Source organism: Grammomys surdaster, unplaced genomic scaffold, assembly GCF_004785775.1.
Source record: "Grammomys surdaster isolate TR1022 unplaced genomic scaffold, NIH_TR_1.0 125750, whole genome shotgun sequence".
Classification (NCBI taxonomy): Eukaryota; Metazoa; Chordata; class Mammalia; order Rodentia; family Muridae; genus Grammomys; species Grammomys surdaster.
Window position 1 is genome coordinate 604,218 of NW_021620582.1, and position 23,240 is coordinate 627,457.

The following is a 23,240-nucleotide window of genomic DNA, read 5'->3' on the forward strand; positions in this document are numbered from 1 at the left end:
TGATTTCCATAAAACAAGCTTTAATGACCACAAATATTCTTTCCACATGATTCATAAAGTGCTTTCTCCCTTTTTGAGAGTGTGTGCGCGTGTGTGTGCATGTGTGTGCACATGCATGTTCACAGTGGACTCCTCAGTGTTTATATCTGTACACCTACATGTAAAGGCAGAGGTGGACTTTAGATTGATTCCTCCATCACTCTACACCTAATTTTTTGAGACTGGGTGTTGTCTGGCACAACCCTCTAAATCAAACAGCCACCATTGTCATGCCTGCTTGTAAAAGAGCAGCATAGCTGGGCTTGTGGACATGTAGGAAGGACACAGGGTCACAGGATCCTCACCTGAGAACTCAACCCTTTGTGCCCAAACTCCACAAGGCCTTGGAGTCTCAAGGAAGAGCTACAATATACAGCCCAGGGAAGACTAGAAGGGAGCACCACCTGAACAGCAATGGGGAGTCACCACCTATGCTGGGTACAGCCCTTCCAGTGGGCCTGCCTTCAAGTTACCCACCATCTCTAAGGAAGTGTAATGAGCTCCTCATCTCCCCAGGGTATACTTTGGTAGAACTGACCTTTGCTTTGTTATGGGAGCCTCATGAGAAGACATGCATTGCTGAGTTCCACAACCTCAGGAAGAAAGTTCTCTCAATGCTAGGTCCCATCTGAACCTGGTGTCCACTGATTGGCTAGGCTGGCCAGCTAGTGAGCACTCCAGTCCTCCTGTCTCTGCCTCCCAGCCATGGGATTATAAGAGCACAGCCAAACCCAGATTTTTCAGTGTGTGCTAGGGATCAGAACACAGATCTTTATGGTTGCACAAGGGGTTTACATACTGAGCCATCTCCCCAGCTCCTCCTTTTGCCTTGAGAGTCCAAGAAAGAACCTGCAACAACTACAAGACATCTGAAACCCCATGGTTGTTCCTCATATTTGGTTACAGCCTCTTACAGAACCATACTTTTGCTCCCAGATCCCCTGGAATCCATCAGTGAATAAAATCCTAAAAGGAAGTCTCTTTTACTGTGACCTTCTTGAACCACAAATAGGATGAACTTATAAGCAGCACATACCCTGTAGTAAGTTGCATTCTGAGACTGGGTTTGCTATCTTACTGAATGATCCATCTAAGACGGACTCTAGGTATCTCCAAGATCCTGAAAGATGAGTCTTTAGGGAGTTCGATTACTTTTTTTTGTTTTGTTTTGTTTTGTTTTGTTTTTCGAGACAGGGTTTCTCTGTATAGTCCTAGCTGTCCTGGAATTCACTCTGTAGACCAGGCTGGCCTCTAACTCAGAAATCCGCCTGCCTCTGCCTCCCAAGTGCTGGGATTAAAGGCGTGTGCCACCATCGCCCGGCTTTTCTTTTTTTTTCAATTTTAGTTTATGTATATGTATGCTTTGTCTGCCTGGTTGTCAGTATATCACATCCATGCCTAGTGCCCTTTGGGTCTAGAAAAAGGCATGGTTCCCCTGGAACTAGAGTTATGGATGATTGTAAGCTGCTATGTGGGTGCTGGGAATTGAAACCAGGTCCTCTGGAAGTAACAATTGAGCCATCTTTTAAATTAGATTGGTCTCAAATTCAGAAATCCTTCTGCCTCTGCCTCCCAGGTGCTGGAATTAAAGGCGTGTGCCACCACCACCCAGCTCAGTCAGCTTTCTTTCTTTCAAGAATTATTTATTTATTGTATGTATATAAGTACATTGTAGCTGTCTTCTGACACACCAGAAGAGGGCATCAGATCCCATTACAGTTGTGAGGTTTCTGGGAATTGAACTCAGAACGTCTAGAAGAGCAGCCAGTGCTCTTAACCACTGAGGTATCTCTCCAGCCCCTCAGTCAGTTTTCTTAAAGGGCAGGATATCGATGACATCTCTGAAATCCTACAGTCTTTCTCAATGACCCATAAACAATAAAGAAGTCTTCTAAGATCTACAATAGCTCCTCCTTCCAAGCTTAAAAATGCTATTCATAAAAAGAACAACACCACTTTCTTGGCTCCCATGGTCACACTCTGTGCAGCTTTTATACTCTGCAAGCCATCCCAGGTCATCATGCTTTAAGAGGAGCAAGGAAAGGCTAAGAAAGGGGGCAGGGTACAGGCACACTTAGATCCAGATTAACAACAGTGTTCAGTTTCCTCTATAGTTTATTGTCACAGCAGAAGTTGTGTGAGACAGGAGGTCATGCTCTACACTTAACAGTCTGGTCAGAGCCTGGGGTAGCCCTGATGCCAAGCCCCAAGCAGTCGGACCTAAGCTCTTTCTCCTAGTCCCACTTTAGGTGTACACTGACAGCTATCCAAGTTAGTGCAGCCAAAGGATCCAGGCCTCCCTACTGCCCCAGCCTCAATGCGTTTACCACTGTTCTTCACTGGCCGCCATCTCCCATTCTGACTTTCTTTTTACATGCTGGATACTTCTATCATGTTAAGGATCACGGACCCACCAGCAAACCTTCTCCCGACAGACATTCATTTAGGACCATTGCCCTCAGAGGCCTGAAGCATGAAGGCAAAGCCACTGTCAGCTTTGGAGAATGAAGCTCCCCATCTCCCACCACCAACCCTACATACACACTCTCTCTCCAACCCTTGCAAATATGGGCTAAGGAAGGGGAGTGATGGAGGCTCCGTGACAGCCAGACCAGCTTATTGTTCCTCATCTATAGATCCTAGGTCAGGGAGAGAACACACAAGCCTTCTCAACACCAAAATGGGAGACGGGATAGTTTAGGGGGCCTGGATCTCTAAGAGATATTAGGACACCTCACCTAGGAGCTAGAGGATATCACAGGTTAAAAGTCAAGGTTAGGGTAGCAATTAAAGATCAAGGTCATCTCCCTGCACAACTGGCCATTTTCCTTGCTTTCTCTGGCCCAATGCCCTTATAACACCTCTGAAGTTAGTGCTGCAGGAGGTGAGGGCTGGGTTCCACACCAAGGCCATGAGGGTCATTCAACAGGAGACTTCCATGGTGTGCCCTGGGGGTCCAGAAGGGAGAGTCCCAGACTCGCTACTCTGCGACAGGGTGCGGGATCGGGACCGACTGCCATCGATGGATGCTGCACTGGTCAGAGACGCAGTCCGAGACCGAGAGAGGCGAGTCATGCAGGATGAAGCCACTGTAGACACATAATGATAAGCAAGGCATCAGAGGTGAGTGGGGAAGATGGCCAGTAACTTCTAGTGGGGCCTAGGTAAAGACAAGAGCTGCGGCCAGAGAATCAGCGAGCTTGCCTTGTAAGACGACGAGTCCAAGAATTAGCTTGCAACAGGTCTACCCCCACAATGCTCAGCCTTTCCCTTTTTTTTTTTTTTTTTTTTTTTTTGGTTTTTTTGAGACAGGGTTTCTCTGTGTAGTTCTGGCTGTTCTGGAACTCACTCTGTAGACCAGGCTGGCCTCGAACTCAGAAATCCGCCTGTCTCTGCCTCCCAAGTGCTGGGATTAAAGGCATGCGCCACCACCGCCCGGCAGCCTTTCCCTTTTTAATACCCAATGTCTCAGTACTCACTGTAGCCCATGCCTTGCAGGAAGTACTTGAAAGCCTCTGTCAGCTTGCCTGGCTGTGGTCACATTACAAGGAAAGAGGAGAGAGAGAGAGAGAGAGAGAGAGAGAGAGAGAGAGAGAGAGAGAGAGAGAGAGATATGGTTGGACATCATGAAAGTCTCAGCAGTGGCAAAGGGCACAGTCCAACGACCCTAATAACCCATCCCAATTCCGCCTCCCAGGATCGGCAGGGTACTCACCTGGGTCAGCTGCGGCTGACCTCCAGAGTCGGCCATCTGCTCAGGAAGGAAACACCCAGAGAAGGACACATGGAGATATCAGATGATCCATGCCAAAGAAAAGGGGCTTTCTCCTCCCAGGTCTCTCACTCAGCCCCTTTGTTCTTCTCTCCCTTGACCCATAATGAACCCACAAGGCTTAGACGCTGGAATTTAGAATATGTATGCTCCTGGACTGGGGGCAGGAAACAAGTGAGGCTTGGAGGAGGCCTGCTAACCTTGAGGAACGAGGTCTGTGTGGGGTCCAGTTTTGAGTTACATTCCACCTGGAATAAGTAGGAGGTTGAATGAATCAGGTCCCCCTCTCCACAATCCCCCCAAGGGTCCCCGATCTTTCCCTCTCCTTGTCAACCCCTACCCAATACCATCTTAACAGAAGCCAAATTCCTAAGGCCCTAGAGTTGTTTCCCCGTCCCAGAATTTTCGAGTTTGCTGCTTGGCAAGATCCACTGCTTGAGTGGACCCAGTGTAGGCAAGACCCCAACATTCCCTCACTACCCCGAAAGCCACTACTGACCACAGCATCTTCATGAGGTGCTTGGTCTCCAACCACCAGCATCACAGGGCACCTAGAGGCATGGGGTCAGGGAGAAGACAGTGAGCCTTGTACTCTCTCACCCACTTCCCAGAAAAGTAGCTAAACAAGTGCCTGCAGTTGCCTTTCTCCTGCTGATTCAGCAGGAGAATAAGAGAGAGAAGCCCCAATGGAAACAACTAGTTACACAGAATAGAATAAAGGAGACTAGTAACTTCTCTACAAAGGTTAAGGGATGTTGGTACCAAGGGGCAGGGCAGAGACAAGACAAGCTGCATCTACCAGCATCTTACTTGAGGGTCATCTCACCACCTCGCTCAAAGTTCAGGTCTCGGCGGCTGCAGAGGGTTCAAAGAGAAGCTGTTTTTGACAGGCATTGCTGTCTACCTAGATAAGCTACCTCCTCCATAGGAAGCTATCTTCCTTATTTATAGCCAGCTATTGGGGATTAAAAGGAAATACTAAGGGCTGGGGTTACAACTTGGTGGTAGAGTACCTGCTTAGTGAACTTCTATAAGGCAGTAGGTTTGATCAGCACAGCAGTTTAAAAGGGAGAAGGGGATACCATAAAAAACGGCAGGCACGGGCCAAGAACACACCACCTGTAATCACCTGTGCCCTAGATATCTGGCCAGAGGCAACTAAGGGAGAGGAAGGCCCCAAGAATGAGAGATGCCCTGACTCCTGCCCTGAAGCTGTGCGAGCAAACTCTGCCTGTGGTGCACACTGCTCACGACCCTCTCTCTGCTTCCGTTTCTCCACGCACACACAACCCACTCACTTGTTGTAGCTGTTCCAGTACAGTTCAATGTTCTCCAGGTTGGGTGCGTGTGTGACGATACTTCTATACTTTTGTATCAATTCAGAGTTTCCAGAAAGCTCTTCCTGAGGCACGGAAGAGATGAATCAGGGTTGGAAAAAGAAGCCGGCAATGACGGAAACGATCTAACACTTCAGATCCTGTGCCAACTAAGGAAGTCAACCCCAAAGCATTCAACTCCCTGCTGCCTCCCACGACCACTTACCTGGCTGAAAAGATGTCCAAGAATCATCTCCGGAATGGAAGATGTGAGGCCGGTTAACTACAAGGAGGACAGGTGAACAAGTTCAGGATATTGTGGAAAAAGAGACCCAAGCAAAGCAACACATTTCACTTTTTGTGCCCCACTGTGCCCTCTTAGAAGGTCCAAATCTATTCAGTCACACTGGTAGTGTCATCCAAGGAGACGCCCCACCCTAGATGTCAGCACTCGAGGCTCTCCAAACCTTGTGGGCTGCCCAATCCATCCAGCCCTTGGCGTTGGGATCAATATTGATGAGAACAAGACCTTCAACTGTGTCCGGGTGGTTCAGCTAAGGGACAACAGAAAGGAGATCAGAAACGCCCACTCCCTTTGTCCCCACCTCACTGAGCCCCACCTATCCCCCCAGACTCCTATATGGTCTACTCTCTACCCTGGCCCCCTACTTCCTTCCAAAATCCTGCAATGACAGGAATGTGGACCATTCCTGCAATATTCTATCTAATATGGGGGACCCACCACCCCCTAGTCTAGCAGATTTTGCTTCTTACAGCATATCGTGACAGAATGTAGGCTCCAGCTCCAACACCAACTCCAATTATTGTAGAGAAACTGTAAGAGGTAAATGTGTGTGTCACGGGCTCTCGCAGCCAAAACTGTCACAGCCCAGTCTCTTCAAACTCGTTATCCTTCCTGAGGTCATCCCTCCTCACAGAAGAGGACAGCAAAGGACTTTCCTTTGGGGATGTAGAAGGGCACCAAGAATGCCTGATACTTGGTGTAGGTGTCTGACATCTATCCTCAGCTTCCTCTTAGAGAACTAATATCTTGAAAAGAGGTCTCTTCCTACACACACGGCTTATCAATTCTCAGCTCTCTGAAACGAGTTTAACTTGTTCTGAGCCCTGGGTCTACAGAGGAACACGAATTATGGATCTTCTTAAAGCAAACTATGAAACAGGTGTGGTGTTAGTCACTTGGGAGAATGGAGGAGACAGGAAAGGAAGTAAACGGAGTTGCTAAGAGCCATGGTGCCAAGGAAAAGCTAAACCAAGAAAAGATCCCAGGAACCAGGGGCTAGCAAGATGGTTCAGCAGTCAAGAGCACTTTCGTCTTTTGCAGAGGACCTAGGTCAGGTTCCCAGCACCTCCTTGATGGCTCTCAACCATCTATTATTCAAGTTCCAGAGGCAATGCCCAGACATATGTGTGGTGCCCATACATGCATGCAGCCAACACTCCCAGACATAAAAATAAAAACATCTGAGAAAGAGAAAACACCATTTTTCAGCATTTCCCTCTGCATGCCAAAGGCCCTTGTGCGGCTTGTCTTCCTTCTCCCACTGCCTTACACACCTGTGTCCCAGTGTACCAAATGTGATCATGGGAGACAGGACTGGGGACCAAGACAGGTCTATCTAGTTCCTCAGGGATGAGGTCACCTGTACTTCCTCTTGCCCAACTTCCAGATCAGAGAAGCTTCTCCTAAGCCCGAGACAAAGCCAAGGACAAACCCTTTCCTTCTCTTTCTCCCAGTCAGTAGTAAGTTTACTCTGATAGTTCCAGACAATAGTCCAAGCCCACTGCCCATCCTATCAATCAAGGTGAAAATCCATGCAAGAGGAAGATAGACTGAGACGAAAATTAGCCCAGGAACCATGGTGACCGAATTCTAGGGGCTTTCTTATGCTGAAAAGAAACGTTTGAAGGCCTCCTGAAGCCTCTCACTTTAAGTACTGCAGGATGCAAGGAATCATGTCTGCAAGCTGGTCCAGAGATGGGTACTGGTACCTGGAAAAGAGAGAAGTGTTAGTTACCAGTCTGTACCTATATACCTCTTCCTAGAGTAACCTCTGCATCCTCTGCCCAAGTCTTCTATGCTTCCTTCACTTTCATCCTCTCTGGTACACTGTGCACTACCTTGCTCCCACACACATACCAACGCACACACATACACACACACACAGAGGGGGAGGGGAGAGAGGGAGGAAAGAAGTGGGAGAGGGAGACAGCTGCTTAGTAAGGAACTAGTTCTTACCCCAGAGGAAACACAGGCGCCCCCTCTTCCATTCCAGGGGCATCCACATGAACCCGCACAAAGTTCTGTATGATTTCTTGCATATCCCCGAACTGAAACAGTGGCTGGAAGCAAGATTTATCTAAAGAGAACCCACATTCCCCACCAACAACAAAATCAGAAGGAAAAAGCATCCTGTGTCAGAACCCACCCTCTTGCTTTGATGCCACCTACACTAGAGGAGAATCTCTCTGGTGTGCCACTGGGTTCCCTGTCTGACCATACTGACTATGCCCACCCCCCACACACATTTCGGTTTCCCCTCCCCTGTCTCTTCCCAGAAAGAGGTAGGAAAAAAAATGAAGGTCTTACAGTTGAGGCCTACATCATGGTAGGTGAATATTGCTGGGCGTTTGGGTTTGGGGGTGCCATACACGGTAAAAGTGACTGAGCCATAAGGTGTCTCCACAGAGTGAGTCTGTAAGAAAAAAACTTACCATCAGGGAGGAAATATACTGAAAGTTTTTCAAAGGGTTGGAAAGGCAAAAATAAGTGAACCATCTGTTAAAAACAGGATCAATGGGTTTTGAGGGAAAGATGACAGTGGAATTGAATCTGAGAGTAGAAAAATCATGAAAGACCAGAGATTAAGAAACTCAAAGACAAAAAAAAAAGGGAAGAGAGGAGAAATTTGAAGAAAAGGGGGAAAAAGTGCAGAGGGCCAATTGGGGGACAGAAGAGCTACTTCTCCCACCCCGGCACAGTTCCCCACAGTTACCTGTCCCTGGTCCAGGAGGATGCGGGCAGCTAACTCGGCCTCCTGGAGAGACACACACAGACATACATACACAGACAGAGACACACAGCAAATGGAGAGATGGACATACAGAGGTAGGTAAAGAGAGACCAACAGACACCAAATACAGAAAGAGTGACAAAAAAACAAGACAGGAGAGGATGAAGGTTAGTGTGGTGACGAGACGAGGTCTGGGCTCCCTTTTACAGTGTCAAAGATGAGAGATGGGAGGAGATGGGTAGAGAATGGGTGTGCATTAGAATGAGAGCCATGGGCCTGGGGAGGCAGGGAGGCAAGGGGGAATTTTCAGAGCATGAGACCGAGGCAGGGAAGTCAGAGAGTCTATAAACCTTGGCAGTCTCAGGCGTTTGTCCTGGCAACAGCGGCTTCTCCTCAGTGATCTGCACCTCCTGAAGCTCTGCCATGGTGGCCTGGCAGGATAAGAAAACAGTAAACCAGCTAGGCAGTGGTGGCGTACACCTTTGATCCCAGCACCAGTGAAGCAGAGGCAGGTGGATCTCTGAGTTCGAGGCCAGCCTGGTCTAAGGAGAAAGTTCCAGGACAGTCAGGGCTACACGGAAAAAAAAACCCTGTCTCTAAAACAACAAAACAAATCAGTAAGCCAGGGAGGGAGCTAGCTCAGCCTCTGTGCTCTCAGCCCAGCACAATGCAAGGGTCTGAGGGACCCCAGAGCTGAAAACTCCAAGACACACAGGGAGCTTTTCTGGCTCCCCTGCCCCACTTCCAGGGTAACACCAAACAAGAGAGCACATCTCTTCAGACTGCCAGTCTCATGGCTGCCCCTCAACCCCAACACTCAAACCTCAGGACACTCCTCCCTCTCCCATTCTGGAGGGAAACACCAGGGTGGGGAAGCAGTCTGACTCCAGTTTCTTAAGCTAAATTTAGGGGACACCCCTCACTCCCTGCCATAGCACTCTGACTTGGGTACACTCTTAGTGTACCAAGAGTTAGGGTAGTAAGAGTTCACAATTGACTCTGACCTTCAACTATAGCCCCAATGTCAGCATCTTGAGGGGCTAAAAGGACTGAGGCAATGACTACCTGCAAGTACTCAACAGAGGGACCTAGATATCCAATCCAACCAAGCTCTCCCTCTCTCTGTCGACTCAAGACTCTCTCTCTCAGGTACACAAATGAGTGTACATCAACACTGGGAGGTCTGGAGAGCAGCAGAGCACCTGTGCAGATTTCAAAGAAAAGAAAAGAAAAAAGAAAAGAAAAGCCAGTAGCATGGGCTGGGTGGGGTGAATTTACTGAGCTCCTATTGGTTGGGTAAGGTAAGAGTGGAGGTCAGGGTCCTTAGTCCTGACTCTGGGGTCTGAAAAAACACAGGAAAAAGGTGAATGACATGGGAGACGGACTTGGGTCTTTTAGGGACATACGGCCACAGCCAAGACCCAGAATTCCAGGGTCACTAACCCTTCCTAATCTCCCCTGAGTTCAGAGAACACATCCTCTCTCGGTTCCGATCAATACAAGCTGGAGGGGCCTGCAGGGCTACACAAGCAGGTCCAGACTGGGTAGGGTATGAAGAGAAAGAATTGACACTGCGGTAGAGCATGACTGTGTCAAAACCTCTGGGTCCTACCCTCCTGCCACTACTATGTGACCTTGTCCGGTTAGTTACTCTCAGTTTTGACAGTTCTCAGATGATATGTAGGTAGTACAGCATGACCTTTTCCTCCACCATTTAAAAACAAACAAGCTTCAAGCCTTCATCCCTCCCCTCCACCCAGTCTAATTGTAGGCCGGGTGAAGAAAGGGGAGGGGGAATAGAGCGGCCCCGCAACCTCTGCACTTCCCTGGACTGCCAGCCAGCATGTGCCAGCCGGGAAAAGATGGGTAGGACTTGACTGCCGCTCCCAGAACACGAAACCTGACCCTATGAGTCCCTAGCTGCCGGTCCTCGTCCGGACCAACACCCTCTCACGACGGACACGTAACACCCAGGACCCTGTACATCATCTCAAGAGCGCCCCAAACACGCCCTGCGCTTTGCAGCGCCTCCGCCTTTGTGCGCGGAAGCGGAGCGCAACGCTTAGCCAGCCCCTTCCCCGGAACTGCAGCCCGGGGACCAGAACCACAATGCCCACCCTCCTAGCCCGCTCCTTCCCAGCTCAGAGGCCCGTTTGCCCCTCCCCCTACCTGCTGCAGCCGCCGCGGTCACTGCCACCTTCACTTGCCTTTGACTTAGGTCCGCCCTAGCTCTGGCTCCCCACAGACCCGCCCTGGGACCGCCCCCGGGCCAGCTCCCTGTAGATCCGCCCCGACCCCCCATAAACACGCCCTGTAACTCGCCGGGGCTACCAGGGGAGGGCCGAAAGGGTGCGGTTTGGGAGCACACAGAGGTGATGCCCATAGGCTCTCCAAGTGCTCCCCACAGCCCCAAGCCGCGTGAAGTGGGGTGTGCGTGAGGACCCCTTAAGCCTTCAAATGATCCCCATCTCTACCTCAACGGCGCCCCCCTACTGTGACCTGACTCTGCCAGGCTCACTTTTGGCTCTCTTCCTAGCCCCCCGATTGAGTGGCGGCGACGGATAGAGTGGGGAGGCCAACCCAAGGTGCCCACGTACCACTATTCAGCTCCGCCTGCCCGGAAGCAGAGAGCTAGGTCAAAGAAGGGGGAGGTGGGCGAGGGCCACCGCTCAGACCGGGTCTCGGGGCAGGTAGGGGTAGTGGTGCCAGCGTGTCTGGGGATGAGCGTCAAGGGAGCAGGAATTCCGAACAATTGGGGTGCTGGTACCTCCTCAGCCGAGTCCCGCCGCTTGCTCTCCGGCTGCTCCGTGAGAAGTTGGACAACAAGCAGGGGATTTGGGTTGGGGGGGGGGGGCGGGAAATGCTGGGGGCCTCTATAAATAGATGATGAACGAAGGAGGGGAAAGATGATGGCCAACAGCGACTCCCGGGTCAAGGCCCCAACGAGGGGGCGGGGGGAAGAGGAGGGGCTGGGGACCCCCCAAGGGCTCTGACTCCTGTGTAAACAGGCGCGGAGGCGGAGCTAACTCTGCAAGGGTGGAGTAAAGGGTTTGAGGAGGACTCGATGTCCTGGGCTGAGACCCAAGAGACCCTGTGGCTGAGGAGCTAACCCCTCCTAGTCCAACCCCGAAAAGGAGGGCGAGATTAGCTCTGAAAAGCTGAGTGGTAGGGCCCTGAGGCGGATGCCTCCTGAACTGCTGTCTCCCGGGCCGATCCTCGGTGCCTGGTGGGTTTACCATCCTATCCCAAACTTCCACAAGATTCACATCTGAGACACGTCCTCCCTGTGCTCTTTAAAGAAAGCTTGCTGAATTGGACTGGTTGATGGACTATAGGGATTGAAAGTTGTGTTAAGCAACCAGATGGTATTTCCCCACATGCCCTCGTTCTCGCACCCCTGCTCCCAGAATCAACCCTGCCCCATCCCCCTTCAGCCTAGTTCCAGACTTGCCATTTAGGGGGCTGGGCGCCAGGCCAGTTGAAAACAATGTCCAATGGAACCAGAGCTGCCAACTGCAACACCAGAGCAGACTGCTCCCCCCAAGACCCCCAGATTGCCCTCCCCCTGCCTGGGAACTACCCTCACCACCCACAACCCCCCTCCCCAAGGAACATCAATGCCCCTTTCATCCCCACTTGGCAGGTCTGTTGGAAAGGAGGAGAGGCCAAGAGGGAGGAGGAGGAGGAGAAAACCTGAGAAGGCTCAAACGCAGCTTTAAAAAAAAAAAAAAAAAAAACACCCTAGACCTAAAGAGCTTCCTATAGCTCCCAAACACAGTCCCAAGTTTTCCTCTGTTCTTTTCTCCTGCTCCCTTCATAAGAATTGCCCTAGAAACTGGCACAGAAACCTGGCATTCTAGCTTCCTGCCTAGCCCCTGGGCGCAAGTTTAACGCTCTCCTGGATGAGAAGTTTGCTGGAATTTAAGCAGAGCTACAGATGGGTAAGAGAAGAAAGCTCTGACAGCCCCTGTGACTTGTGGACAGCCAGAGAACCTGGACTGAGCGCTTCAGCCTGCGGGCTTCTGTCACGTGTCTAAAGTAGACATACTTAGAGAGGGGGAGGGAGAGACTGGAAGGTTCCAGCATCTAAATTCGTCTCTGGGTCAGAATGACTCAGGGGGAACCTGATAAGGGGCAGACACAGGGGCTTGGGGAGGCTGGAAGTGGGAAATTTCCACTGAGATCTGTTTACTTCCTAGACCTAGGGGGTCTCTAGGTAGCTCCTAAGTTCACACACACACACACACACACACACACACACACACACACTGGCTCTTGTTTTTCACTGTCTGGACAGGTTCAAGACTGACCTAAGTACAAGTGTCCCAACATGGACAATATCTAACCTACTCTTTCTGGGTCAAAAGCAGTTTCAAACTATGCTTTTAGCTAAGTGACAGTTTCAAGCACATTCAGCGTACAAACCACTGGATGGATGAAATTCAAAGAAGTGGTATGTTTTGGTCAGTCTTGTGATCCAGGGATTAAAGAAGTATATAAATATAGAAAAGGCTAGGGAAAACAACCTATAAGGTCAGTGTATAGAGAACAAGTCTTGTAGCAGGCTCCACGGCTCTCCAGTGGGAGAGAAGAGCTTTTCATTTCCCCGGGATGATTTTAATAACTCCTGATGAAGAAAGCACAAATTGGAAATTCAGAAATACTTAAAAAGTAATGTTTACAGTGCTGTAGCCATCGCATACGCATTTGCAAAGCATATTATTTAGCGCTCACACTCAATCTTGTTTGTACTGAAGGACTTCAGGGCCCCTAGCAATACTTCTGAAGCACACACACACACACACCCCCGAGGCTAGAGACCGCAGGCTAAGAGTCATATGTTTCTATAATTCAGAGGAAAGGAGTTCATCAGGGTGAACCGCCCAGATGAGAAGTGGAATATTTTAATAGGAGAGAAGGGACGGTTCATCTCAGCGGAGAGCGGAGGAGAAAGTATAAACAGAACTGCAAGAGCTCCTGGGAAGAATTGAAGAGTAGGAAGTATGTGTGACCCCCAATCCATCATTGTCCCTAACTATACAAATGTGGAAACTGAAGCCTGGGAACATCAACGACCTGCCCATGGCCACCACCTGATCACACATCTAGGATGTGAATCCCCATCAGATCTATTCCCCTCCAGGGTCCATGCTATTTCTACCAGGTAACCTTTTGAACGTACAACTATTAAGCCATTAGGGCCCCAGCTAAGAGGAATGTTACTGAGAGGTGGGTGACACTCCGTGAGACAGGCTGGGTCCAACTTGTGTCCTTGAATGGTAGGCAAAAAGATTAGGCAGTAAGAACCACAGATTATACTTTTTTTTTTGAAAAGATGTTTTATTTTTATTTATGTGTCTGAGTATGAGGATATGCATGTGAGAGACATGCCCACGAAGGCAGAGACTTCTCTCTGGACCTGAAATCACTGGCAGCCGTCAGCTGATGCAGGTCCACTGCAAGAACATTATATATTCTTTTTTTTTTTTTTAAAAAAACACTTTCTTTTTTTTTTTTAAAGATTTATTTATTTATTATATATGAATACACTGTAGCTGTTTTCAGACACACCAGAAGAGGGCATCAGATCCCATTACAGATGGTTGTGAGCCACCATGTGGTTGCTGGGATTTGAACTCAGGACCTCTGGAAGTGCAGTCAGTGCTCTTAACCACTGAGCCATCTCTCCAGCCCAACATTATATATTCTTAACCACAGAGCCATCTCTCCAGTTCCAACTATTCGTTTTGTTTTGTTTTGTTTTGTTTTGTTTTGTTTTGTTTTGTTTTGTTTTGTTTTGTTTTGTTTTTCTCCCAACCACTGAGCCATCTCTCCAGCCCTGTTTTGTTTTTCAAGACAGGGTTTCTCTGTATAGCCCTGGCTGTCCTGGAACTCACTCTGTAGACCAGGCTGGCCTTGAATTCAGAAATCCGCTTGTCTCTGCTTCCTAAGTGCTGGGATTAAAGGCATATGCCACCACTGCCCAGCTCGAACTATTCTTGAGTCATAGCATAGTCATTCTATGAGACAGGATATCGGGTATTCCTCAAACTGGTCATATATTTAAGGTTGGCCTTGAACTCCTCATCTTCCTGCCTTGGCCTCCAGAGTTCTGTGATTGCAGGCATATGTCACTGTAGTCAGATACCATAATCTGTTCTCCAGCAGGAACAGTGGACAGAAAATCTTGGTTGGGAAGCATTACACTACTGAGGAAAGGTTAACAGAGCTGGTCTGTGGAATAGAAAGACATAAAGAACTGAACCTAGAAAAATGGCAGTTCAGAAGCCTCAGATAAGAGCCCCAGATAATCTTAGAGATATGAGGTACAAAAGACTTGGGCCTGGAGAGAGAGCTTAGTGGTTAGAAAGCCTAAGTGCTCTTCCAGAGGACCTGGGGGTTCCATTCCCAGCACCCACATGCCATTCCTCAACTGTAGCTCTGGTCCTGGGGGATCTGATGCTTCCTTGACACTTTTCTGGCCTCCATGGGCAGCAGACCCACATATGATACACAGACATGGATGCCGGCAACACACCCATACACATTAAAATGGATCAATCGGTTAAAGACTTGAACAGATGCAAGAATAGTGATGGAAAGGGTTTTTTGGTTGGTTGGTTGGTTGGTTTTTTTGTTGGAGACAGGGCTTCTCTGTGTAGCCCTGGTCGTCTTGAAACTGAAGTCTATAAACCAGGCTGGCCTTGAACTCAGAGATCCACCTGCCTCTGCTTCCTAAGCCCTGGGAGTCAAGGTGTGTGCCATCACCACCCAGGAATGAATTCATAAAATTGCACACTGCTTATAGGAATTAGGACCTGATTAGATAGCTAAGACTAGAACGTAATCAATCTCCGATGTACGACCCCTGAAGCTCATCTCTCTTAGAAGGCTTTTATCCAGAAAGAAACCATTAAGGGACACTTGGAACTGCTCAGAATCATCTCCTGGGGATTTTCAGAGTTTGAGACTTATTCTGACACATTTCACTCTACTGTATATGGATCTGCTACACTGCAGGTCCTCTGCCTTTTCCCTCTTGAGTCAACAGTAGATGCTTTTTAAAATCTCCTGCTGTGACTGTTTTTCCAAGGTCAGAGGGATTCTCCATCTGGTGGTCTGATCTGGTGGGCTGGGAGATCAGACAGGAGGGCAATGTCCGACTCAAGCCAGCCTGTCCTCCTCAATCCCAAACGCTTCAGTGGTTGGGTCTCCCTTAAATGTACACGTTAAAATTCTCCCTCCCAACATGGTAGTATTAAGATGAGAGATTTGGGTGAGTCATAGTGAGGTTTGGTGAAGGTAAAAATGAGATTTCAGGAATGAGATTTATAGGCCAAGGGAGTTCTACCATTCGAGGTCATCGTGAGGCCAGAAGCCATAAGATTGGTAAAGTAGGACAAAGTGATGGGGGCGGCGGTCTTTGATCATCTGAAGATGCCACCAGACTGGCAGCTTACTCAACTCAAAGGTCATGTCTTGCTATCCATGATTCCACAGTCTTTACACAGCTTGAAGTTCTTCCTAATTTCAATGCTGTGGCTGGATTACTCCCCAAAGATGAGAAACTGATGGATCTCTGCTGCCGATGCTGGAAGATAAGACAGTAGAGAGACCGAGCCAGAGCCAGTAGTGATGTCATGTAACACTGTGACATCACAGTGTTTCTTTTCTGCTTTCTTCACCTATTTTTGTCTCCCAGTTGCCACACCTTCTCCCCAGTCATCCGACTCCCACATAGTTGCACACACTTGTGTACAAAGGCACAGACACCATCTGGGCTCCCAGGTATAGGAAAGTGGTGGGTAAGGGGGATTTCTACTGCATAAGAGTTTAAGCTTGACAGTGCTGGAAGGGAAGGCTCGTGCTAGAGCTGCAGTGGTGGGGTGGAAAGGTGGAGGAGACAGGAAAGCAACAGGGAAGAGAGCAGTCATCCCTGTGCTGCTGTGGTTTACCATGCTCCTTACCCTTCCATCATCTCATCCTCCCTCACTCTCCAGCCCCATTCCCTACTGCCCCTCCCCCTCCCCCACTCCACCCCCACCCCACTCACCCCCCAACCCCCCAGCAATTGACCATGGCCTCAGAAGCAGAAAGAACATTCCATCGATTTGCTGTCTTTGGAGAATCATCCAGCAGTGGCAATGAAATTACCAACAAGAACTTTTCCAAACTCTGTAAAGACTGTGGCATCATGGATGGCAAGGCAGTGACCTCCACAGATGTGGACATTGTGTTCAGCAAAGTGAAGTAAGGGGCCAGAGGTGGGGGCTGAAGTGAAAAGGTAATTGGTCACAGCGCATTTGTTTGTTTTTGTTTTTGTTTTGTTTTATTTTGTTTTGTTGAGACAGAGTTTCTCTGTGTAGCCTTGGCTATCCTGAAACTCTGTAGACCAGGCTGACCGAGAACTCACAGAGATTCACCAACCTGTCTCCTGAGTACAGGCACTAAAGATGGGTACCACCAGCCTGGCACCGCCTAGCATAGCTCTTAAGATGGAAGATTTATAAGGAGCATCTGGCAGCGCTGGGAACTGTCCCAGTCCCTAGTCTCAACACTCATTGGCAGGATAAATAGGCCATTCCCGACTAAGAAAAAGGTAGATGTTGGGAGGTGATGACTTCACACTCCACAGTTACTGGATTTCTGTCTGACTGGCCAGGGCCAAGAATGCCAGAACCATCAACTTTCAACAGTTTCAAGAGGCGATGAAGGAGCTGGGCCAAAAGCGCTTCAAGGGGAAGAACCCAGATGAGGCTTTGGAAGATGTTTTTAAACTCATGGAAGGCAAGGACCCTGCCACCACTGGTGCTACTGTGAGTAGTGACTTTTTGTCTGATCTTTTCCTTTCTTCCTTTTGATGTTTGCCCTTCCGTCCTTTCTTCCTGTCTGTCTGTCTGTCTGTCTGTCTGTCTGTCTTTCTATCTAGCAGGCCCTTACTCTGTGAGACTAGCCTGAAACTGGTTGTGTGACCCTGGCTGGTTTTGAACTGAAGGTCTTCATACTTCTGCCTCCCAAGTGCTGGGATTCTAGGTGTGTGCCAGCCACCACACTGACTTCAATGATAATGTTCATCTCAAGCTCAGAACCCTACTACTTCCCTAGACTCTTCTGCTCTAGGCCCCTCTCTGTTTCTATGCCCCAAATTTTGTTAGTAGTGTAACTCAAGAGACAGAGTGGATAGCCTGTGGTACACTGCCTGTTCTGGAAGACTTTAGAGCCCTTGTAGTTGTAGTTGTAGTTGTAGTTGTACCAGAGGTGAGAGATCTGTGGCCTGGAGAGAGACATTTGTTCCCAGGGCAGTGGAGCTCCCAGCTACCTACCTCCTTAGCCACAGAATGGCTATTTCTTGTTTTTTTTTTTTTTTAATTTATATGAATACACTGTCGATGTCTTCAGACACACCAGAAGGAGGGCATCAGATCCCATTACAGATGGTTGTGAGCCACCATGTAGTTGCTGTGACTTGAACTCAGGACCTCTGGAAGAGCAGTCAGTGCTCTTAACCTCTGAGCCATCTCTCCAGCAGAATAGCTGTTTCACTAGTAGAATTTTGACTCATTCTCAAGTCTCGTGGCCCAGACACCTCAGCCTTCTGTGTCTTTAGACACTAACATCGGAGGACTTGGTGCCTGCTTCCCCAGTCTTCCTCCTACATATATTAAGGTTTAATCTCAGACCTCCTGCTTCTCACCCCTCTCCTTCTTAAAGTGTTTCTTCTGTAGAAACAGTGTTCTCAACTCTGGGCATTGTGGATGCAGCTTGGGACTGAAGCCCTCTGCCAGTATCCTGATCAGAAATGATTTCTCTGGATACGGGAAACTGCACTGTCCTTTTCCACAGTTGTGTCTGGGCCTCAGGAGGCAGCATTGTGCCAGAGGCAAAGCAATCCCCTCTCAGCATATGTTCTAAGCCTCTAAGACCATCTGTGGGGAAGGGCTGTGAGGGCCTAGAAAGGAGGGCTTCAAACTCACCCTCTGGCTTGCAGAAAGCGACCACAGTGGGAGGAGTAGACCGGTTGACAGACACCAGTAAGTACACTGGAACCCACAAGGAGCGCTTTGATGAGAGTGGCAAGGGAAAAGGTATCGAAGGACGGGAAGAGACCACTGACAACTCAGGCTATGTGAGTGGCTACAAGGGGGCTGGCACCTATGACAAGAAAAGCCAGTAGAGTGCAGCCCTCTTTGCCTGCTAGTTTCCTGACCTGGTGTTTTTAACACCAGGAAAAAGATCTAGGAACTAATAAACAATGTGTGTGCAGCATCCAGTGAGTTCCATCTCGTGAGTAGGAGGCACAGATTGGCCCACAGATAAAGGGAGAAGAGAATGCCCAAGCAGTCAGGGTTTCAGTCATGGACCCTTTACCCTGCTAAGCCTCATGCATACCAGCCATAGGGTAGTAGTCTCCTTGGCAACTGCTCCTGAAACCAGGACTGGAGAATACATTTGGAGGTAAGAGTTAAATCAGATGCAGAAGAAAAAACATTTACTTACTGTGTTCACATAGGAGTGGTTCCTTCCTTTCTGTCTCCCCAAAGGGAGTCACAGTTCTGGACTTGACATACCATGACCCAGATAATCATCATGATCTTGAATGAATGTGTCTCCCAACTTCCTCCGTCTGTTAGAATCCAGGTTTTCTTGGGAGATAAATAGAAGCCAGGAAGGGAGCCTGACACCTACTACAAATTTGTTTTCAGGCTGGGGAAAGATAGAATCTTTTTGGTTGGTTGATTTTTGAGACAGAGGTTTCACTGTGCAGTCCTGGCTGGCCTGGAACTCTAGATCAGGCTGGCCTTGAACTCCCAGAGATCAGTGTGGCTCTGCCTCCTAGGCGCTGCCATTAAAGTCTGTCACCCACCCCACCTCCACCCTCATGCCTACAGGGCAAGAGGATCAAGGCAGGTGGTCACCAGGACACCCAAAGCAGGAAAGGGAATTCAATCACAGTTGAGTTTGAATGTGTTTTTAACTATTTATTTTTGAATGATTACAGATTCACAAGAAGTCAATCTAGAAAGGGACTCATGGCCCCCTGCCCAGTCTCCCCTAGAGGTTTTTACACCTTACATGACTGGGGTTGGGACTGCCTCTTCCCCTGCCATCTGAGTGAAACAGAGATAAGGAGAGACAGGGGGACAGAGGGACCTTGGGTAGGACAGGAAAGATAATCTGAAATTCTGGTGGGTCAAGATGAGAGAGAGAAGACAGCAGTTGGGAACAGGCAGACAGCATGGCTAACGGTGGTTGGGAGAGTCTGGGAAAACAGCACTAGGCTCCATGGAGGGAGGAGGTGGGGAAGGATGTGTTATATGAAGGGAAAGGGGAAATCACAGATTATTGTGGGCTCTGGGGAAGGGAAGCAAATGGGCCAGAGGATCATAGGGAAGTTCTGATTGCCGGAGTGTGGCAGGAATTAGAAGGGAACTTGGGGTTGCAGGAGGAGTGGTGGGGGTGGAGGACTGACTGACACTAAAAACAGGCCTAGGGAGAGATACTGGAGCTGGGTGCCTGTTGCCATGGTGTGAGCTGGGGCCTGGGCCTCCCTCCAGGAGTCAGGATCTGGCCCAGCAGATACACAAGCACTGCCAGCTGGACATAGTCTGCTTCTTGGGTGGGTTTTACTGTTGCTGGGAGAGGAAGGCTCATGGTGGGGGTGATGAGAAGGCAAAAGAGCCTGAAGGAGGGCAGGGCTCGGCTTCAGATGTCAGGGAGGAAGACTTGCAGACAGACTCAGAGTTTGGGAATGGGCCTTGGTGTGGCATGTAGAGGCCTGTAGTAGGCGAGACTGGTTTGGGAACTAAGTCCCTAGTAGAGGCCGATGATAGCTATTGGCTCAGCATCATGCTTGCGGGAGCAGAGCAAGTAGAGCCTTTGGTTGGTCAGGGTACTATTGTAGCTACAGCTGGTTGGAGCCTGTTTATGGCCCAGGGTGCAGATTGTGAGGGGGAAGGAGTTCCGAGTGAGAGTGCAGTACTCATTGTAGTTTTCACAGAAGCTCTCGCTGTATTTGCAGAGCTTCTGGATGCTTTCCAAGGGGGCATGGATCACATAGTGGATCTTAGGGCAGTACCATTCCTGCAGTTTGCCTCTCACGTAGGCCATGAGGCCATTACAGTATCCTTGGAAACCCTTCGGGTAGTTAACCATGGGGTAGTCAACGTGTAAGGTTCGGAAGTTCTTGATGGCTGTCTGCATCGTGATGCCTATCACCAGAGTTGGCCGTAAGACAAGCTGGAGGACAAGGAGCCAGGCCATGTCTGGTGTCATGCCTTCTGCTGGCAGAGTTAAAGTAATTAGAGGTATATTGGGCTAAAGAGACTGTCCACCCTTCCCAGAGTCTCCAGTATTCTCCAGTTTTCCCTATGTGAATCCCCTAACGTCTAAGAACTGCTCAGTACCTTACAAATTCTGACACTCTAAAATTGCAAAGCACTTGCTCAAGGCCACCCCTCAGACCAGCCATCTACAGCCAACCCTCCTCCTGTGCTTCACCACCGAGACTCTGTCTCACCCAGTCCTTGGGCTGTGCAGCACAGATTCAGAGGTCCAGCTGGTCCTTGGGGAAAGATGCTTCTGAATGCTCTCTGTTTCCCGGCGCTCCTTATGGTAGTTACAGAAGGAATGGAGAACAGGCTGCCTTGGTAGTCTCTAATAACTCTGCAGGAAGAAACTGAAGACAGTGGAGGGGAGTGGGAGGCAGGGATGTGTCTTGCCTAAGGCCACTTACAGCCTAGAGGTGGGTTGAGACTGAAAAGGTTTCTGGGTAAAGACAGTCTAGAAGGAGGGAGTGTCCCCTGGGTGTGAGGAGCACTATGCTAACAGGGTTAGATGGGTAGGAGGAAAGAGACATCACTATTTGGTCTCCATGCTGGTATCCTCAGGACACTTAGATCCAACCTCCTGGCTAGAAATCCCTAAGTTCCTGGGCCTTCTTTGATGTTTGCTCTGGCTCACTGGTCCTGCTTTTAGCAAAGTGGGAAGGAAAGAACCATCTTTTATATAAAGAACAAAGTGTTTACCTTTGATCAAGGGTTCACCTAAGTCTCACCCCACTTACAAGCCCCAGGGCCATGTGCATCAGCACCTTGCACCAAAGTGGCAGGCTGAGAACAAAGAACCTCTAGGACTTCCCACAGTCTTCATCACCAATGCCCAGCTGAATGTGCCAACACCTTGCACCCTTGACTCAGGGCCTGTCAGTTCAGAGCACTGCTAGAAATCTCTGCTTGCTGCCTCTGAAGCCCCAACAACCTGGTTCTGGCTTTTGAGAGAATGTGAACCACCTGGCTTGATCAGATTCTTGGTATTGGCTGGTGACTGGTAGTTTTTCCTGCTGAGGAAAGGGCTAAGTTACTCAGCTTTTTATCAAATATCTGGATCTTCATCCAAGTCAACAAGCTAGTTTCAAGGAACTTGCCAGCTCTAACCTTTGACCCCACAGGCCTTTCGGCCTTGTCTCCCTGTGGTGATTCTCCACATTTACACATTTTGGGGCTTTATTTGTGACAGGCTCTTACTGTGTATGCCAGGCTGGCCTCAAATTGCTTATCAGCCTGTCTTCAGCCTCTTGAGTGCCGAAAACAGAGCTATATATCACCCTGCCCAGCCCCCTGGGATGCTCTTAGGAGAACCTTTCACCTTCAGCAGCAGAAGCAGGAGTCAGAAGGCAGACCCCCAGGTGCTCTGGGATTCACTGTGGAGCTCACCAGAAGGAGGAGTTGGTCTCAAGAGACATATTGGTATTCTCTCTGTGGTCTTTCATTTACAGCCTCCTCTGGACTCATTCTTTCTGGTTGCACAAACTAGAACCCAAAATTAAATCTATTCTCCTCAGATTCAATTCTCTTGTGTCTTTGTCTTTATTTCCCTGTTGCTGTGCTAAAAAGCTTTGAGGAGAGCAACTTCTGGTTTATTCTGGTTCACATATCAAGGAGAGCCCAGGGGGTGGGCAAGTCAAGCCATCAGGATCCTGAAGCAGCTGGTCACACTGACTCTGCAGTCAGGAAGCAAACATGAATGAACACATGCTGCTGTCCAGCTCCTTTTCTCCATGCATACAGTCCGGGGTTCCAGCCAGGAAACAGCGGCTGGGTTTTGCCACCTCCATTATTGTCTTCAGGATGGTGCTTATCTCCCAGGATTCTAGGTTCTACTAAGTTGACATTAGCACTAACCATTATGGCTGTGTGTCTGCTTCCTCAGTTTTCTGTGCTAGGCTCCTCCATCTTCCTAACCATCAACCACAAGGCATGATGGTAAAAGTCAAAGCTTGGGTCTTGGCTTTATATGTCAGGTGTCATCACTGAGTCTTCCAGGTTTCTGCTTCATCTGCTCATGAAGTTAGTACATTATTCCTCATAGTGGACTCATTACCATGTAAATCTCAGGCCTCTGCCCAATGCCTGACCAGTGGTGACTGCTCAGTATGTAATGAATCCCTAAGTGATGCAGCCCTCAGAATCTTATTTAAAACTCTCCCCAAATTAGTCCCTTCCTTGCATACTTCTTTCCCAGCTCAGCCTCTCCTCTTACCTGGACTTCACACACTCAACTCCACTAAATCTCTGTTATCTTTCATTCAACTACCAAAAAGGAAATTAGTTCCCACAGGACAGGAGAGATGGCTCAGTGGTTACAAGGACTGGCTGCTCTCCCAGAGGACTCAGTTCAGTTCTCAGCACTCATATGGTGGCTCACAACCACCTGTAACTCCAGTTCCAGGGGATCTGATACACTCTTCTGGACTCTGTGGGCATGAGGCATGCAGGTGAGATATATACATACATACATTCATGACAGCAAAATACTTGTACACATTAAAAATTAAAAAAAATAATAAATTCTCTGTTTAACCCTTTGCAACAGCTTCGTGTTTCTCACAGTCTATAACCCAGTCAATGTGTCATAGGACATGAGACTATCATGCTCTTGTCTGTGACTACATTTCCACCACTGCCAACTTCCCATCTTGTACTACATCCCACACCCAGTGCCCTCCGGCTGTCTCTCTGGGAAAGCTGCTGATGCTGCTTCCCCTTGCCTCTTGCCCCATTCATTTCATAACTAGTTTGC

The 23,240-nt window shown here is 49.0% G+C and overlaps 3 protein-coding genes across 8 annotated transcripts; 1 reads left to right on the forward strand and 2 right to left on the reverse strand.

Moving 5' to 3' along the window:
- Positions 1–2,136: 2,136 nt before the first annotated feature.
- Positions 2,137–11,010, reverse strand: Ndrg2 (NDRG family member 2). Of its 6 annotated transcripts, none has more exons than XM_028788449.1 (16): positions 10,930–11,010; positions 8,513–8,593; positions 8,145–8,186; positions 7,739–7,844; positions 7,388–7,508; positions 7,078–7,140; positions 5,902–5,962; positions 5,595–5,681; positions 5,354–5,410; positions 5,110–5,213; positions 4,622–4,666; positions 4,311–4,362; positions 4,012–4,059; positions 3,755–3,790; positions 3,519–3,570; positions 2,137–3,128 (listed from the first exon to the last, which is right to left on the reverse strand). In XM_028788449.1, the coding sequence occupies exons 2-16, from the start codon at positions 8,585–8,587 to the stop codon at positions 2,962–2,964; spliced, it is 1,116 nt and encodes a 371-aa protein (XP_028644282.1). In that variant the 5' UTR covers positions 8,588–8,593; positions 10,930–11,010; the 3' UTR covers positions 2,137–2,961. The 6 variants fall into 6 exon arrangements, with proteins under 6 accessions (XP_028644282.1, XP_028644281.1, XP_028644285.1 ...); XM_028788448.1 differs by lacking the exon at positions 10,930–11,010 and adding an exon at positions 10,332–10,497; XM_028788452.1 differs by lacking the exon at positions 10,930–11,010 and adding an exon at positions 9,228–9,358.
- A 5,211-nt stretch (positions 11,011–16,221) lies between these two features.
- Tppp2 (tubulin polymerization promoting protein family member 2) lies at positions 16,222–18,428 on the forward strand. The gene is made up of 3 exons (XM_028788575.1): positions 16,222–16,412; positions 16,825–16,978; positions 18,151–18,428. The coding sequence occupies exons 1-3, from the start codon at positions 16,240–16,242 to the stop codon at positions 18,334–18,336; spliced, it is 513 nt and encodes a 170-aa protein (XP_028644408.1). The 5' UTR covers positions 16,222–16,239; the 3' UTR covers positions 18,337–18,428.
- Positions 18,429–19,279: 851 nt separating this feature from the next.
- Positions 19,280–21,116, reverse strand: Rnase13 (ribonuclease A family member 13 (inactive)). Its single transcript, XM_028788544.1, has 2 exons — positions 20,680–21,116; positions 19,280–20,443 (listed from the first exon to the last, which is right to left on the reverse strand). The coding sequence occupies exon 2, from the start codon at positions 20,433–20,435 to the stop codon at positions 19,974–19,976; it is 462 nt and encodes a 153-aa protein (XP_028644377.1). The 5' UTR covers positions 20,436–20,443; positions 20,680–21,116; the 3' UTR covers positions 19,280–19,973.
- Positions 21,117–23,240: the final 2,124 nt, after the last annotated feature.

Coding starts and splice junctions, on each gene's coding strand:
- Ndrg2 (XM_028788449.1), bottom strand. CDS start 8,587: ATGGCAGAGCTTCAGGAGGTGCAGATCACTGAGGAGAAGCCGCTGTTG. Junction 7,845..8,144: donor TCCTCCTGGACCAGGGACAG/GTAACTGTGGGG, acceptor TTTTTCTTACAG/ACTCACTCTGTGGAGACACC. Junction 5,963..7,077: donor TGCATCCTGCAGTACTTAAA/GTGAGAGGCTTC, acceptor TACCTCTTACAG/TTTCTCTACAATAATTGGAG.
- Tppp2 (XM_028788575.1), top strand. CDS start 16,240: ATGGCCTCAGAAGCAGAAAGAACATTCCATCGATTTGCTGTCTTTGGA. Junction 16,413..16,824: donor ATTGTGTTCAGCAAAGTGAA/GTAAGGGGCCAG, acceptor CTGACTGGCCAG/GGCCAAGAATGCCAGAACCA. Junction 16,979..18,150: donor CTGCCACCACTGGTGCTACT/GTGAGTAGTGAC, acceptor TCTGGCTTGCAG/AAAGCGACCACAGTGGGAGG.
- Rnase13 (XM_028788544.1), bottom strand. CDS start 20,435: ATGACACCAGACATGGCCTGGCTCCTTGTCCTCCAGCTTGTCTTACGG.